This window comes from Takifugu flavidus, chromosome 20 (genome assembly GCF_003711565.1).
Source record: "Takifugu flavidus isolate HTHZ2018 chromosome 20, ASM371156v2, whole genome shotgun sequence".
Classification (NCBI taxonomy): domain Eukaryota; kingdom Metazoa; phylum Chordata; class Actinopteri; order Tetraodontiformes; family Tetraodontidae; genus Takifugu; species Takifugu flavidus.
The window spans coordinates 4,942,934-4,954,841 of record NC_079539.1 but is presented as its reverse complement, the minus strand read 5'-3'; the positions used below and the strand labels follow the sequence as shown (position 1 = coordinate 4,954,841).

Genomic DNA, 11,908 nt, shown 5'->3' with positions numbered 1-11,908 from the left:
ATGTTATCGTGCGCTTCCCTCTGTTTCCCAGCAGCTTCAGAGTTCTTGGTGTTGGAGTCCATCTGACCTCCAGACACACAGCTGCTTCTTTGTTCATTTGATCAGCAGAAAAATTCACAATAATTGAAGCCTGCACATCAGACCGAACATCAGCCTCTCTGTTTGCTTCTCTGATGGCAAACGCACAAGATATTCAAGATAATGATTTCAGATGTGTTTTTGTAACTTGACAAAAATCCAGATTTTCCTCACAGCGGGTTTGTTTCCTTACATCTGTAATGACACATCTGTATCAAACCATTTGTATCTCACCCCCCCTTGGGACTTCTAACTGCATATAAGATTCCAAAAACACTATTGTGTTAAATTTTATCAAAAAAATCCATGTTTTCATAGGAGTTATCACAATATCATTAAAACATTCGTCAATTCATACAGCCTTTTAAGGGGGAATAGCTCCATCTAGTGGTGACATTGAAACATTGCTATTGATATTCACTACAGTGCCTGGAGTGGTCACATCAAATACACTTAAGTTAAGTCAGTTCAATTCTGTGATAATTACATTTGAATATGTACAATACTGACATATATAGTTTGTGTAACAAAACAGACAGGTTTCTGGAAGCAATTATGAAAATGTTCAAGGCAGACAGGTTATTTCCTCCATTATTGACTGTCTGGTGAACCAGTGGACGCATCTGAAAAGGCTGCTTCAATTTTTGGTCTCAGGCCTGACATGGACACCAAGATGGCCTCCTGTTAAAAATAAGATTTCAAATGTCAGGTTGTGTGTAAAAAAGTGATGTTACTGTCACACAGAAACTCCCAACAGGTCCTCACCTCAGTGCGAATGGTCCTGCTGCCCTGACTAGGGCACGTGTTGAGGTAAAGGTCAAACAAAACACTGGGGTCAGTTACATCCAGGTTTTGATCAGCATCAACACTGGCTTCTAATCCCTGGAGTCCACCAAATACTACCAGAAGATGCCTAAAGTGTAAAGAAACATTTATTGATTGAACAGAAGCATTTCAGTAGAAATGGTGCCACAGAAAATGTTTCCACTACTTCCCTTCCTGTCAGTCTGAACTTACTTAAATGGAGGCACTGTTGCCTTGTCCAGGTTGTTGCCTCTTTCTGATGTGCCAATAGTCACATCATAGCCTTCTTTAAACTGGCTCTCGGTGAAAACCGCACCTGCGACAACAAACCAACAATAAGGATGAATCTGCAAGATCAGCTCCACTCCTAGACACTTATCCCCTAAATGCTTGGGATGTAGCAAGAGTGTGTGTGATGAGTGTTTTAGCCTTACTGAGACAGGAAGCCAAGCGGACGCTGTAGCCCCAGTAGAGCCCTCCTTCTGTCCTGGGCACGTGAGGAGCCACCACCACGCCTTTGCAGTGTTTGCTCTCTGAGGATGATGGTCAGACAGACAGAAACACTGATGGTGTAGTCAACTAGTGTGGAAAGCCATGATTGAACTGAGAACTGTTATTAAGGCCTGTGCTGTTTGTGTGTGTGTGTGTGTGTGTGTGTGTGTGTGTGTGTGTGTGTGTGTGTGTGTGTGTGTGTAATTAAAGTGAAGGTACCTGAGCTGTGCGTCTGACTCAGCTGAACTGTCACTCGAAGTCCGGACTGCAGCTGTTTGTCAATCCGAACATCCTGTGGGAGCAGATTTTCCCCTTATAATCTGATAATCTGAGACAACTCCATTCAACTCCATTCTCTCTCTCTCTCTCACTCACTCTGACTACATTGCCTTTTTTGCATCCAGAGAAGCTTGGAAATATGACATTTACCATCATGAAACCACTGATTATGGTCTCTGTCTGTAACCTACAACAACAACCCCTCACCTTTCTCATCCCACAGTTCACTAGTGAGCCTTGTCCTTGTTTGGTGGGTCTGTCAAGGACTATTCCCTCCCGATATTCAGATTCGTCATCAGTCCTCATGTGGTGAGGACTGTCTAATGGGTTTAGCAAACCTTTCGGAGAAAATCAAATAAACTCGTTTATGTTCCATTTTGCAAATCTACAAAATGAGTAAAATGTGAGCTAATGTTTGAGGCAACAGGTGCAGGACACATTTAATTTACCAGCATATTGTAGATCATGATGCTTTGGGAAAAACCACTTGCGTAGATACCTGAGACAAACGAGCAAAATAAACCCCAACATATTATAATAATTAAAATGCAAAAATGGCATTGTGATCTATGTGAACAATGATGGAAACTCACTGTGGACATTCCAGGTACTGAAGTATTCTAGCAAGTTGAATACAGGCATTTCCCTTCTTACCAACCCCTTTAAATTCTCCTTCAACACTCCTGTAGGACACGCAAAGGGTGAGACATCCAATGTTTTAAATGCTTCAGACATATAAGGGAAATGTTACAAAATGGGAACCAACTGAACTTACTTGAGGTCTTCCCCATCTTCATCGAACACAATAATTTCATCAACACAAAAAACAACACATGCACGGGCAATCTGTCCAGCCAGATATGTGCGGAGTTCAGGGGACTGAGCGTTATCCAGGACCGAACCAGGGACAGCCACACTCACTGTGGAAGCTCGACCTGTGTGAGACACCCACACCGCATCACTGCACCCTGCACAGGCGGACCAACACCAGTCTGATCAATCTAATGATGCTACCTTTGTTGGTTTGTCTTTGGTCAAGTCTCTCTTTCTCTGCAGCCTCTTCCCTTCTCTGCTTTTCCAGCTGTTTGAGGAGCTTGGCTTCTTTTCTTTGCTTCTGAGTCTCCTTCACTGGTTTTGATCAGCGTAAACATTGTGATTATACACAGATATTTATTTTAAAATGGGAGTTTGAATGAACTTTAACATCATGGTGCAGTATTTTCGACTACATTATTGTCAAACCATACTATTAAATTTTGCACCACAGTTGTTGACGGCTAACTTAGCCTTAGCTTCCCCATACTCACGTTCAGCTTTCCGTTTCTTCCAATCTATCCTTTCCTCTGCCTGAAAAAATAAAATATGTGTATGTTAAAATTACATGAGAAAATGTACACTGCTTTCATGTAAATTGGTTCTAAAACGGTACCTGAGAGGTAACAATTTTTTGTTTTTTCGCTGCAATATCGACAGACATCTTTACAACCACGTGAGACTTCTTTACTTCCGGGTTGTCAGCGTCCCTTCAAATTAAAATACATTAAAATCATGACTCGAAATAGAATAATATTTTTCAAAAGCGTATAGCTGAATTTATCACTATGCATATATGTTCATGTTTTCTTAAAATACAATTCAAATATAGCACCTAAAACAGCCCCTAGGAGAAAATGGTAGTGCACTAAAAATTCTCATACATTTATCCTATTTTAGATGTTGTTTAGAGGTTAGTCTGACCTTTTAATATGTCCTACAGTTGTTGAGATGCAACTTCTCAGAACATCTACTTAAGAAACTTGAGAGAGGGGGATCACGACTGGTTGATCGGTACTGATGGGACGTGTTTCATGAAACGTTAAGTGGTTGAGGAACCAGTCAAATTAAAATGTTAAAAACCCGAATAAAAGATTTTATTGGAAGATTTATTGGGAACAAAAATAGTTTCAAAGTGGCAATTACTTTTTTGTTAACTCAGAATATTTCCACAAGGAGAAAACAAGAAGAAGATGATGCTGACCTTTAACTATCAGACTTTGACAATGTCACATTAAGGAACAGATAATACGACTCGTTTTAATTCAGGCATTTGATGAGAGTTCCAATATTCTGGGATCATCGGGGAGTGTCTTTCACTGTTCTTGACTCCACTTTTTCAAGATTTCAGCTGCAGCGTCCAGGGTTGCCTCCTCCTGTGTGGTAAAGATGAAATGAGTGGAAAAAAGAGTGAGACGAGAAGAGAAATCTGTTATGAAACTACAGTCAATGGATTTACCTTCACGAAACAGAATCTGATGTATTTGTCAAATTCTTTGCCATGTTCTGGACTGTAGAACGCACTGACAGGAATTGTAGCCAAACCCTGCACGCAAACAAACCACGTAAATGTGACGAACCACCATTTACCAGAGAAAACAGTGCTGCCATCTTTAATGTCAACAATAATACCCGTACCTTCTCTTTAATCAGCCATTTAACAAATCTAAAGTCTTTGGCTTCATCTTTAGAGCTCGGGTCGTCATAGTCTACCTCTGTCAAAAGAAGGAAGTTGAGATAAAAATACAACAACGTGGAAACAAAGAGTGTTCTCTGTCATGCACTGATGGATGCAGATGTTCATTCATCTCTCACTAATAGAGGAGAAGTCTGCTGTCATGAAATATCCTCCCTCTGGCATAATGGGCTTCAAACCCACACTCTCCAGCAAAGAGGCCAGTTTGTTCTTCTTGTGGTGCAACATGGCAGGCAGCTGCTGGAAGTAGCTCTCTGGAGTCCCAAACACCTCATACTCTCTCTCAAACCCACGAGCCACAGCTTCCTGCAGAGAAGAATTTCTTATATTTAAAATGCACCTTTAATCCACTTTCTGGAATATTTAGAACAGAATTTATGGGCCAAGAGCGAAAATACTAAACGCACAGCTATTATACCTTTGTGTGCAGTGTGTGGCGGAACATGACAAAACCTGACTGGGTTTGGAACATCAGTAAAAGTACCTGAGCAGGAGTAGCACAGTGGTAAACTGTGTTCTGATGGATGGTTTTCATGTGTTTTATAATATGCCCAGAGCTAATGGCCCAGCCAACCTGTACAGACAATAACTCAGCACTATAACACTGTACATCAAAGTGTGAAACTTTAAAATATACAGCCAGAAATACCGGTACCTTCCAGCCAGTGGCGCTAAATGTCTTTCCACCACTGCCAATAGTGATGGTTCTCTCCCACATCCCAGGCAGGCTGGCTGTCAATAAATCATTCCCACTGTTAATAAAATGATATAGATGAATGAAGCTCAAATATTTTAGTGTATTTCTCACCAATCTTTACGTGTTTGGCTCCATCATAAGTCAGCCACTCGTACACCTCGTCACTGATGACCAGCACGTCATGCTTGATGCAGAGATCGGCGATCATTTGGAGCTCTTCAGTCTTGTAAACCTGCCATTAAGATATGCATGTTTTAATACAGTATATTTTACATTCATTTCACATTTGCTTTCTTATATCTACTGTACATTAGACCAAATTAACCTTTCAATTCAAGTGCTGAAATTATTAATCACTCACTGAAAACTTGCATCTAAAATCAAGATGGCATGCATATTAAATAAAAGTCATATTAAATAAAAGTCAGGCTTATGTATTTTGATTAATAAATTCACATTATCTCAGGAATCTCACCTTGCCTAATGGGTTATTGGGAGTGTTGATGACAAGTGCTTTTGTGCGTGGAGTGAATTTACTGGCCAACTCCTCTGGCGAAAGAACCCAGTCTCCACTCGACAGTACACTGCCATCACCTTTCTGACAAATAACAAAAAAGGCACATAAAAATTTAAAACTGCGGAAGCCAGGTGACAACTACTCTGAAAAGACTCATGCAACTCACTCACTGGCCTCAGCGGTATGTACACCGGCTGTCCTCCTGCCATTTTCACCATGGGCTGATAGCAGTCAAAGAATGGTTCAACAATTATGACCTGAAAGACAAAATGTCTGTCAGTTCTTTGTTTGGCAGACAACCACTAGAAATGTATTGTGTGGTTTATATAGATTGTGAGCTGCAGATAAATGCACGAGAGGCACATTACATCTCACGTGCTGTTACTGTAGTGTATTTTATTGTCTTGAGCAGGTTTGTGTACCTCATCCCCTTCATTAATCAAAGCCTGAAATGCAGAGAAGAGAGCTTGATAAGCTCCAACTGTCACCAGGATGTCTTCCAGAGGATCGATCTCATGTCCAATCACCCTACTGAAGAACTTAGCCAGACTTTTAACAAGAGGGACGTGGCCCTGAGGAGAGAAATTGTTATAATATGTGGTATTTAAGCATATATCTTATTCATATTCATATATTATTCATTTTTTAGATAGTTTTTGAGATTAAAGCTGTAACATGACTTACAAATGCTCGGGTATATTGGTGCATCATGGGCCCTTCATTCAAAGCATGACAGAACGCCTCCTGAACGAACTTAGGAGGAGCAAAATCAGGAAAACCTTGCCCAAGGTTTACTTTGCTGTAGGCTGCTGCCAATTGTGTGAATTCAACCCTGACAGCACGAAACAGGGAGACATAATATATATGGTGTTATCACAGTGGCCACAAAGAACTTGGAAGACTGGAGGTGAACGTAGGAAACTTTGGACAGGAGGCAGAGTTCAACCGAATTGTTTCCAGTTAACACTTATTCACATTCATAGTGTTGGGCTGCCTAAAATTATTGATTAACCTGCATGTCATGACAGCCAGAACCATTTCTAGAACATATTTTAGACTAACCAAACCATGGTACGCATGATAGCTTTAGTTATTAACTTATGACCAATTGGAAGTGATAACGTCAAAATATCCCATTTCAGGACAATTCACCAAAATAATTCACAACAATAGAGGTTTATTTTACAAATGTGCTTTAAAAAAACAGGAAGCTTTGATGCAACACTTAATATTACTGCGACACAAAAACCTACTTTGGGTCCCTGCATAATTCCTTTATTCTCCGCTACAGTTAATCCTTACCAAACGTTTTTATCGATTCCATTTGTTCTGTTTGCATGAATTCGTCTTGACATGATTGTTCTGGGGGGGAAAAATACAGCTTATAAAGTTAAAATACATCACACGTATGAAAGTGTTTAATGTAAAACTGTTAAGTATAGCAGCACTGACCTTGTTTCGGCTTCTAAACGCTGAGGAACTATTCTTAGGACAAAATGCCTAATTATCCACATCAAGGGATAAACACTGCAGAAGGGGTACTCCGAATTATATTACGAAGACGGATGCCGAATGGCACAAATAGAAACAAACATATATAGTCTATTTCCAGAAACAAGAAAACCCGTGAGTGAAGCCCCGCCCCCTCCAATTCCTTGTGTTTTGATTTCACTTCCTGTGTGGGCGGAGCAAGACAAAGAGCGCACCATTCTCTGCGACTTTAGTTCTGTCCGAAAATAAGGGTTTATTTTTCACTTTGCTGTAGTTATGATTACATCATTATGACTACTGTTATTTCAATGTATTTATAAATCCATCTGTAAGATACTGTGGAGGAATAGGCATTTAAAAAGTGTAACTTGGCCATAAGAATGACAAAACCGCTCCACTAGAAATGTGCAAAAAATTAGTCACAAGTCACAACTTACGCGAAGTTTTTTAATCGGCCAAATTCAACTAGTGGTGAAATAAACTAGGGAGAATTTAAACAAATTTGTGGCTCATCTGTTTGAGGACTAAGCACCCAAATACTTTTAAAAGTAGAATATTTTGCAATTCTTTTTGGTGCACCTCATCTGGCTGGTCACAGTTCTTTATTGTATTATTACTTGTGTTATTTCTTTAGAGCCTGTGACAGCAATATCAAAACCATTGTTACTGCGGTTTGCACAGTCGGGTGTTGTTCTGAAACATTTGCTAAAAATGTTAAAACTATTCGATATTGTTAAACAGAGGTTACAGACATTCAAAGGGTGCGCAAGGCCATCTGTAATCATTCGTCTCTTTAAAATGCATTTGAAAGAGCATGTCATTATATTACTGATTTACTTATTTAGACTGGGGAACTGTCACATAATCAGCGCAAACATTGCTTAAACGGCAGCTTTTTTCAAGTCCTCTGGCAGCACTCTTCCTTTCTTCCGGGCCTTGTTTTTCTTCTTCTCCGTTTTCAACTGCTTGCGTTTTTGGATGTTCCTCGTTCTCTTGTCCTGGCGCTGCTGCATCTTCTCTGCGAGGTTTCCACTGAGTTCAGCCCATTTCTTCTTCCTCTGAGCGCGTTTTTGCTCCTTCTTTTTCAACGCAGTGCGCAGCATTTCCTCGTCATCTTTAATTTTGATGCCCTCTGCCTTATAAAGCAGGTTGGTCCACTTGATCTTCTCTTCAAGGTCGCGGGCTTTTGCCTCATCCTTCTCCCGCAGCCCTTCCAGCTTGGCATTTCGAGCCTCCACGCGACTCAGCAGCTGCTTGTAGTTTTTCCCCGTCAGTGGTGTTATGTTGCCCTTCATGCTCTGTTTCTTGTTCTTCTTTTTCTGGACTTTATCCACGTAGCCCTCTTCCACCATCTCAACCTTGTTAAAAATAATGGCTTGTACATTTCTTTTGCTTGCAGCTGATTCACACACTGCTTTTGGTTTTAGTTCTGGTTGCTGCTCTTCGACATTTTGTTGCGCCAGCTCCTTCATCCGAAACTCTTTCCTCTTTCTCTTCTTGCGCTCCCGCTCAAGCTTCCTTTTTGCCCGTTTAGCCTGGACCGCTTCAGATAAAGCATCCTTTGGAGCTCCCTGACAGACAGGACAAAACCTTGTTAGCTTACTAGACAGTCACTATGCCCATCAAACAGATGGTAATTCACATTTTAAAATTCCATAAATCAGTCAAGACTCTGGGTCCATATCTTAAACCTGAACGAAGCTACATAATTAATCCTTAATCCATCATTCCAAATTTCACATTAAACCAAACACAGGTGATGTATAAAAACTATTATAATTTATAAAAGAAAAATATGAACTCTACACCATACTACAGACCTGCCCTCTGGATTCTTCAATCTTCTCATGCAGTCTCTTGCGTAGGATATCCACTGTGCTGAATTTGGATTCATTTCCTCCTTTAAAAAGAAAAAAATATATATTTATATATATATATATACACAGTATATTGTAGACAAGAAAAAAAACAATTAAGAAAGTTTCTCTATTAAAGTGTAGAAATAAATAACTAACAGCAGGTGGAACCAAATACTCATGCAGGATTCACCTTCTAAAGCTTGTGTTGATGATCCATTTATGCTCTGAGTCTGAGCTTTCTGCCCATTCTTGTTTGCAGCACCTTTTTGTGTTGGTTGTATTGATGACAAAGACTTTTTTGGAAATCCAGGGGTCTTCCCCCGAGTGTCTTTTTCTTTAAAAGACTTTCTGTTACCCTTTTTCTTGTTGTTGTTCAGCGGACCATTATATCTCTTGCCCTGTGGGTAAGCTGCATAAAGGAAAACCAACAATTTTACATCATGCATTTTCAATCACATATTTTATATAGAGTTGATGATTTTCTGTGGGCAATGGCTAATTTGAAAACCTCTCCTACGTTCTAGGAGATTAGGCCCAGCAATGGCCAATAATATATTTCACATAAAAAACACATTTCTTCAGCTGAAAATATTTGCACGTACACTATAAAAGCGATACAAGCAGCTGCAACACGGAAGATTCAGGCTAACTTTACCAAATTGTTTCTTCTTTCGCTCCTGATCCGGTTGGGAAATCACTTTACTTGCGAGTCTTTGGATGTACGAGTCCTTAGATGCGAGATCCATTTAAAACAGACTAATCGAGCCAGGAATTCTAATTTTTAAATAATATTTAGTGGCACATTTCTCAACACACGTGAACGAGTCTTAAAGGGGCGGAGCGTCGAGGCACCGGAAGAAGTAACTTCAAAAACATTCCCCCCTGTTGACCGGTGGGGTGTTATGTAGTTGTCATGTAGTTGGATTTCATTGGTTCTCTTACGATGGTTTCTCTAAAGTCTGCACTAGTCCATTCGGCCAGGTTTCTTTCTTCACAAAATAATCAGGTAAATTTCGTGTTTTGATGAATTTCGTTATTTCTGCAGTTGTGCTCATTTTCTGGTATTGCAGACACATGTGGTGTACATCAGGAGGACTCTGCTGTCGAGAGTGACGGGATTCAAACGAACAGAAGGCAAGACATATTTAACAGACTATATAAACACTTTAATTCGGTATGCAGGTTACTATTTTAATAACGACACAAATAAAGGGTTAAAAATGGAATAATACAAACAGACGATTTGTAGGAACAACCAGAATCACGTCATCATCATCATACTTTACGTACCAGCTTGTCTGATGTGATTTTTTTTTTAATGTGATGTATAAAAAAATATAAGTCTTCATGAATTATTTGTACTGTGAGTTAACAGGTAAATTAATTACATTTGGGAGACAATCCAGCTCCACAGCTGCAGAGAAAGGGGAAGACTCTTTCCTAAAATGGTTTCTGCTGCTCATCCCTGCAACCACGTTTGGTCTCGGAACATGGCAGGTAATTTAAACACTGTAATAAAGTTTGCATTAAGGAACAGCACTGATCTCCGTTGTGTCTGATCCCTGTGTCTTTGAAGGTCAAACGGCGTCAGTGGAAAATGGAATTGATCGATGGGCTAACCAAACTCACCACTGCAGAACCTATTCCTCTTCCCATTGAGTAAGTATGTATCACACTTTGGGTGGATAGTGGATTATACAAAGAAATAAGCAGAATTATATCCCAGCAAATGATTAAGGTCTATCATCTAAATGTGAATATTTTAAGTTTAATGCCATATTAACTGAACTGAAGAAGCCTTCTGGATAGAAGGCGAAACGTCTTTAAAGAGAAGAAACACAGTCCAGTTGACAGAGAAAACTACCTTGGAAATGTCATATTTACTAAGAAAATCATTATATACAGTGCGTGTATAGTTGACACATAACACTAATGTACAGGCCTGCTTGTCACCCTTCTCTTTGAATCCTAGTCCTGCTGAGCTTAGCAGCTTGGAGTACAGAAGGGTGAAAATGCGTGGAAAATACGATCACTCCAAGGAGCTGTACATTCTGCCCCGCTCACCAGTCGACCCTGAGAAAGAGGCCAGGGAGGCGGGCAGATTGTCTTCAAGTGGAGAGACTGGTGCCAATGTCATCACTCCATTCCACGTCACTGATCTGGGGTAAGAGGGTTACCTTGTTCCACTGTAAAAATAAATGTCTTTAATCTGATTGAAATTTTCTCTCACCACCCTCAGTATAACTATCCTGGTGAACAGAGGATATGTCCCAAAACAGAAGATAAGACCAGAAACGAGGATGAAGGGGCAGGTCAGTATTGCAGTTGAGCACCCTGATTAGATGAACTCAAAAATGCTTCGACTCATGTGCTGATTAGGTTGTTTCTTGTATAACATACTGTTATTAACTGCACCTCTTCCTGTGAAGTTTTACCTTTTAATCAAATGGCATTCTTGATCCTTAAAGCAAACGGTCTCCAATGAATAAAGCAGTTACAATTACAGTAGACCTACAGAGAGCTTCTCTGTTGTGCAGGTGGAGGGTGAAATGGAGGTGGTTGGGGTAGTTAGACTGACAGAGACTCGTAAACCTTTTGTACCAAACAATGACGTGGAGAGGAACCATTGGCATTACCGGGACCTGGAGGCCATGTGTCAAGTAACAGGAGCAGAGCCCATCTTTGTTGATGCAGACTTCAGTAAGTCCATTATCATTTAATGGTCTATTTATTCAAGTTGGGGGGGTGGATACAGCCTTTTATGGAGCACAGGTTCAAGCACCATGTTGTCATGCAGGCAGCACAGTTCCTGGTGGCCCCATCGGAGGACAGACCAGGGTCACACTGAGGAACGAACACATGCAGTACATAGTAACATGGTGGGTAGCTGCTCTCTGCTGTACATGTCCATCACGAGCCACATAAAGGTGATGTTTTCTCTCCCCAGGTACGGCCTGTGTGCTGCCACCTCTTACATGTGGTTTGCCAAGTTCATCAAGAAAATTAAAGTCTGATTTTTGCAAATGTATTGAACATTTTGGTGGGATGTCTTGTGTTAAGTTGCATTAAATAAGAATGCTAACTTTTTACAATCAAAATTTGTCAGCCTCAAAAGATCGTTTAAGGACTTTAATCTATTGTAGTCACTTGAAGGCACAAAATTCCTCAAATACAAATGTACT

At 40.3% G+C, this 11,908-nt stretch overlaps 4 protein-coding genes across 4 annotated transcripts; 1 reads left to right on the top strand and 3 right to left on the bottom strand.

The window, feature by feature from the left end:
- Positions 1–355: 355 nt before the first annotated feature.
- spout1 (SPOUT domain containing methyltransferase 1) lies at positions 356–3,189 on the bottom strand. The gene is made up of 12 exons (XM_057017960.1): positions 3,083–3,189; positions 2,961–3,000; positions 2,668–2,781; positions 2,429–2,588; positions 2,247–2,336; positions 2,103–2,152; positions 1,861–1,991; positions 1,594–1,666; positions 1,317–1,415; positions 1,096–1,198; positions 844–991; positions 356–759 (listed from the first exon to the last, which is right to left on the bottom strand). The coding sequence occupies exons 1-12, from the start codon at positions 3,128–3,130 to the stop codon at positions 670–672; spliced, it is 1,146 nt and encodes a 381-aa protein (XP_056873940.1). The 5' UTR covers positions 3,131–3,189; the 3' UTR covers positions 356–669.
- A 359-nt stretch (positions 3,190–3,548) lies between these two features.
- Positions 3,549–7,042, bottom strand: kyat1 (kynurenine aminotransferase 1). Its single transcript, XM_057017959.1, has 13 exons — positions 6,829–7,042; positions 6,679–6,738; positions 6,061–6,208; positions 5,799–5,948; positions 5,547–5,633; positions 5,335–5,457; positions 4,971–5,091; positions 4,818–4,894; positions 4,647–4,736; positions 4,282–4,468; positions 4,105–4,181; positions 3,926–4,012; positions 3,549–3,842 (listed from the first exon to the last, which is right to left on the bottom strand). Exons 1-13 carry the CDS (start codon positions 6,888–6,890, stop codon positions 3,783–3,785), a joined length of 1,329 nt encoding a protein of 442 aa, XP_056873939.1. The 5' UTR covers positions 6,891–7,042; the 3' UTR covers positions 3,549–3,782.
- Positions 7,043–7,300: 258 nt separating this feature from the next.
- Positions 7,301–9,572, bottom strand: surf6 (surfeit 6). Its single transcript, XM_057017961.1, has 4 exons — positions 9,382–9,572; positions 8,917–9,135; positions 8,688–8,767; positions 7,301–8,438 (listed from the first exon to the last, which is right to left on the bottom strand). The coding sequence occupies exons 1-4, from the start codon at positions 9,470–9,472 to the stop codon at positions 7,749–7,751; spliced, it is 1,080 nt and encodes a 359-aa protein (XP_056873941.1). The 5' UTR covers positions 9,473–9,572; the 3' UTR covers positions 7,301–7,748.
- Positions 9,519–11,824, top strand: LOC130516767 (surfeit locus protein 1). The gene is made up of 9 exons (XM_057017963.1): positions 9,519–9,732; positions 9,797–9,860; positions 10,102–10,223; positions 10,303–10,385; positions 10,699–10,890; positions 10,966–11,038; positions 11,264–11,426; positions 11,524–11,605; positions 11,674–11,824. The coding sequence occupies exons 1-9, from the start codon at positions 9,670–9,672 to the stop codon at positions 11,738–11,740; spliced, it is 909 nt and encodes a 302-aa protein (XP_056873943.1). The 5' UTR covers positions 9,519–9,669; the 3' UTR covers positions 11,741–11,824.
- The last annotated feature ends 84 nt before the right edge of the window (positions 11,825–11,908 follow it).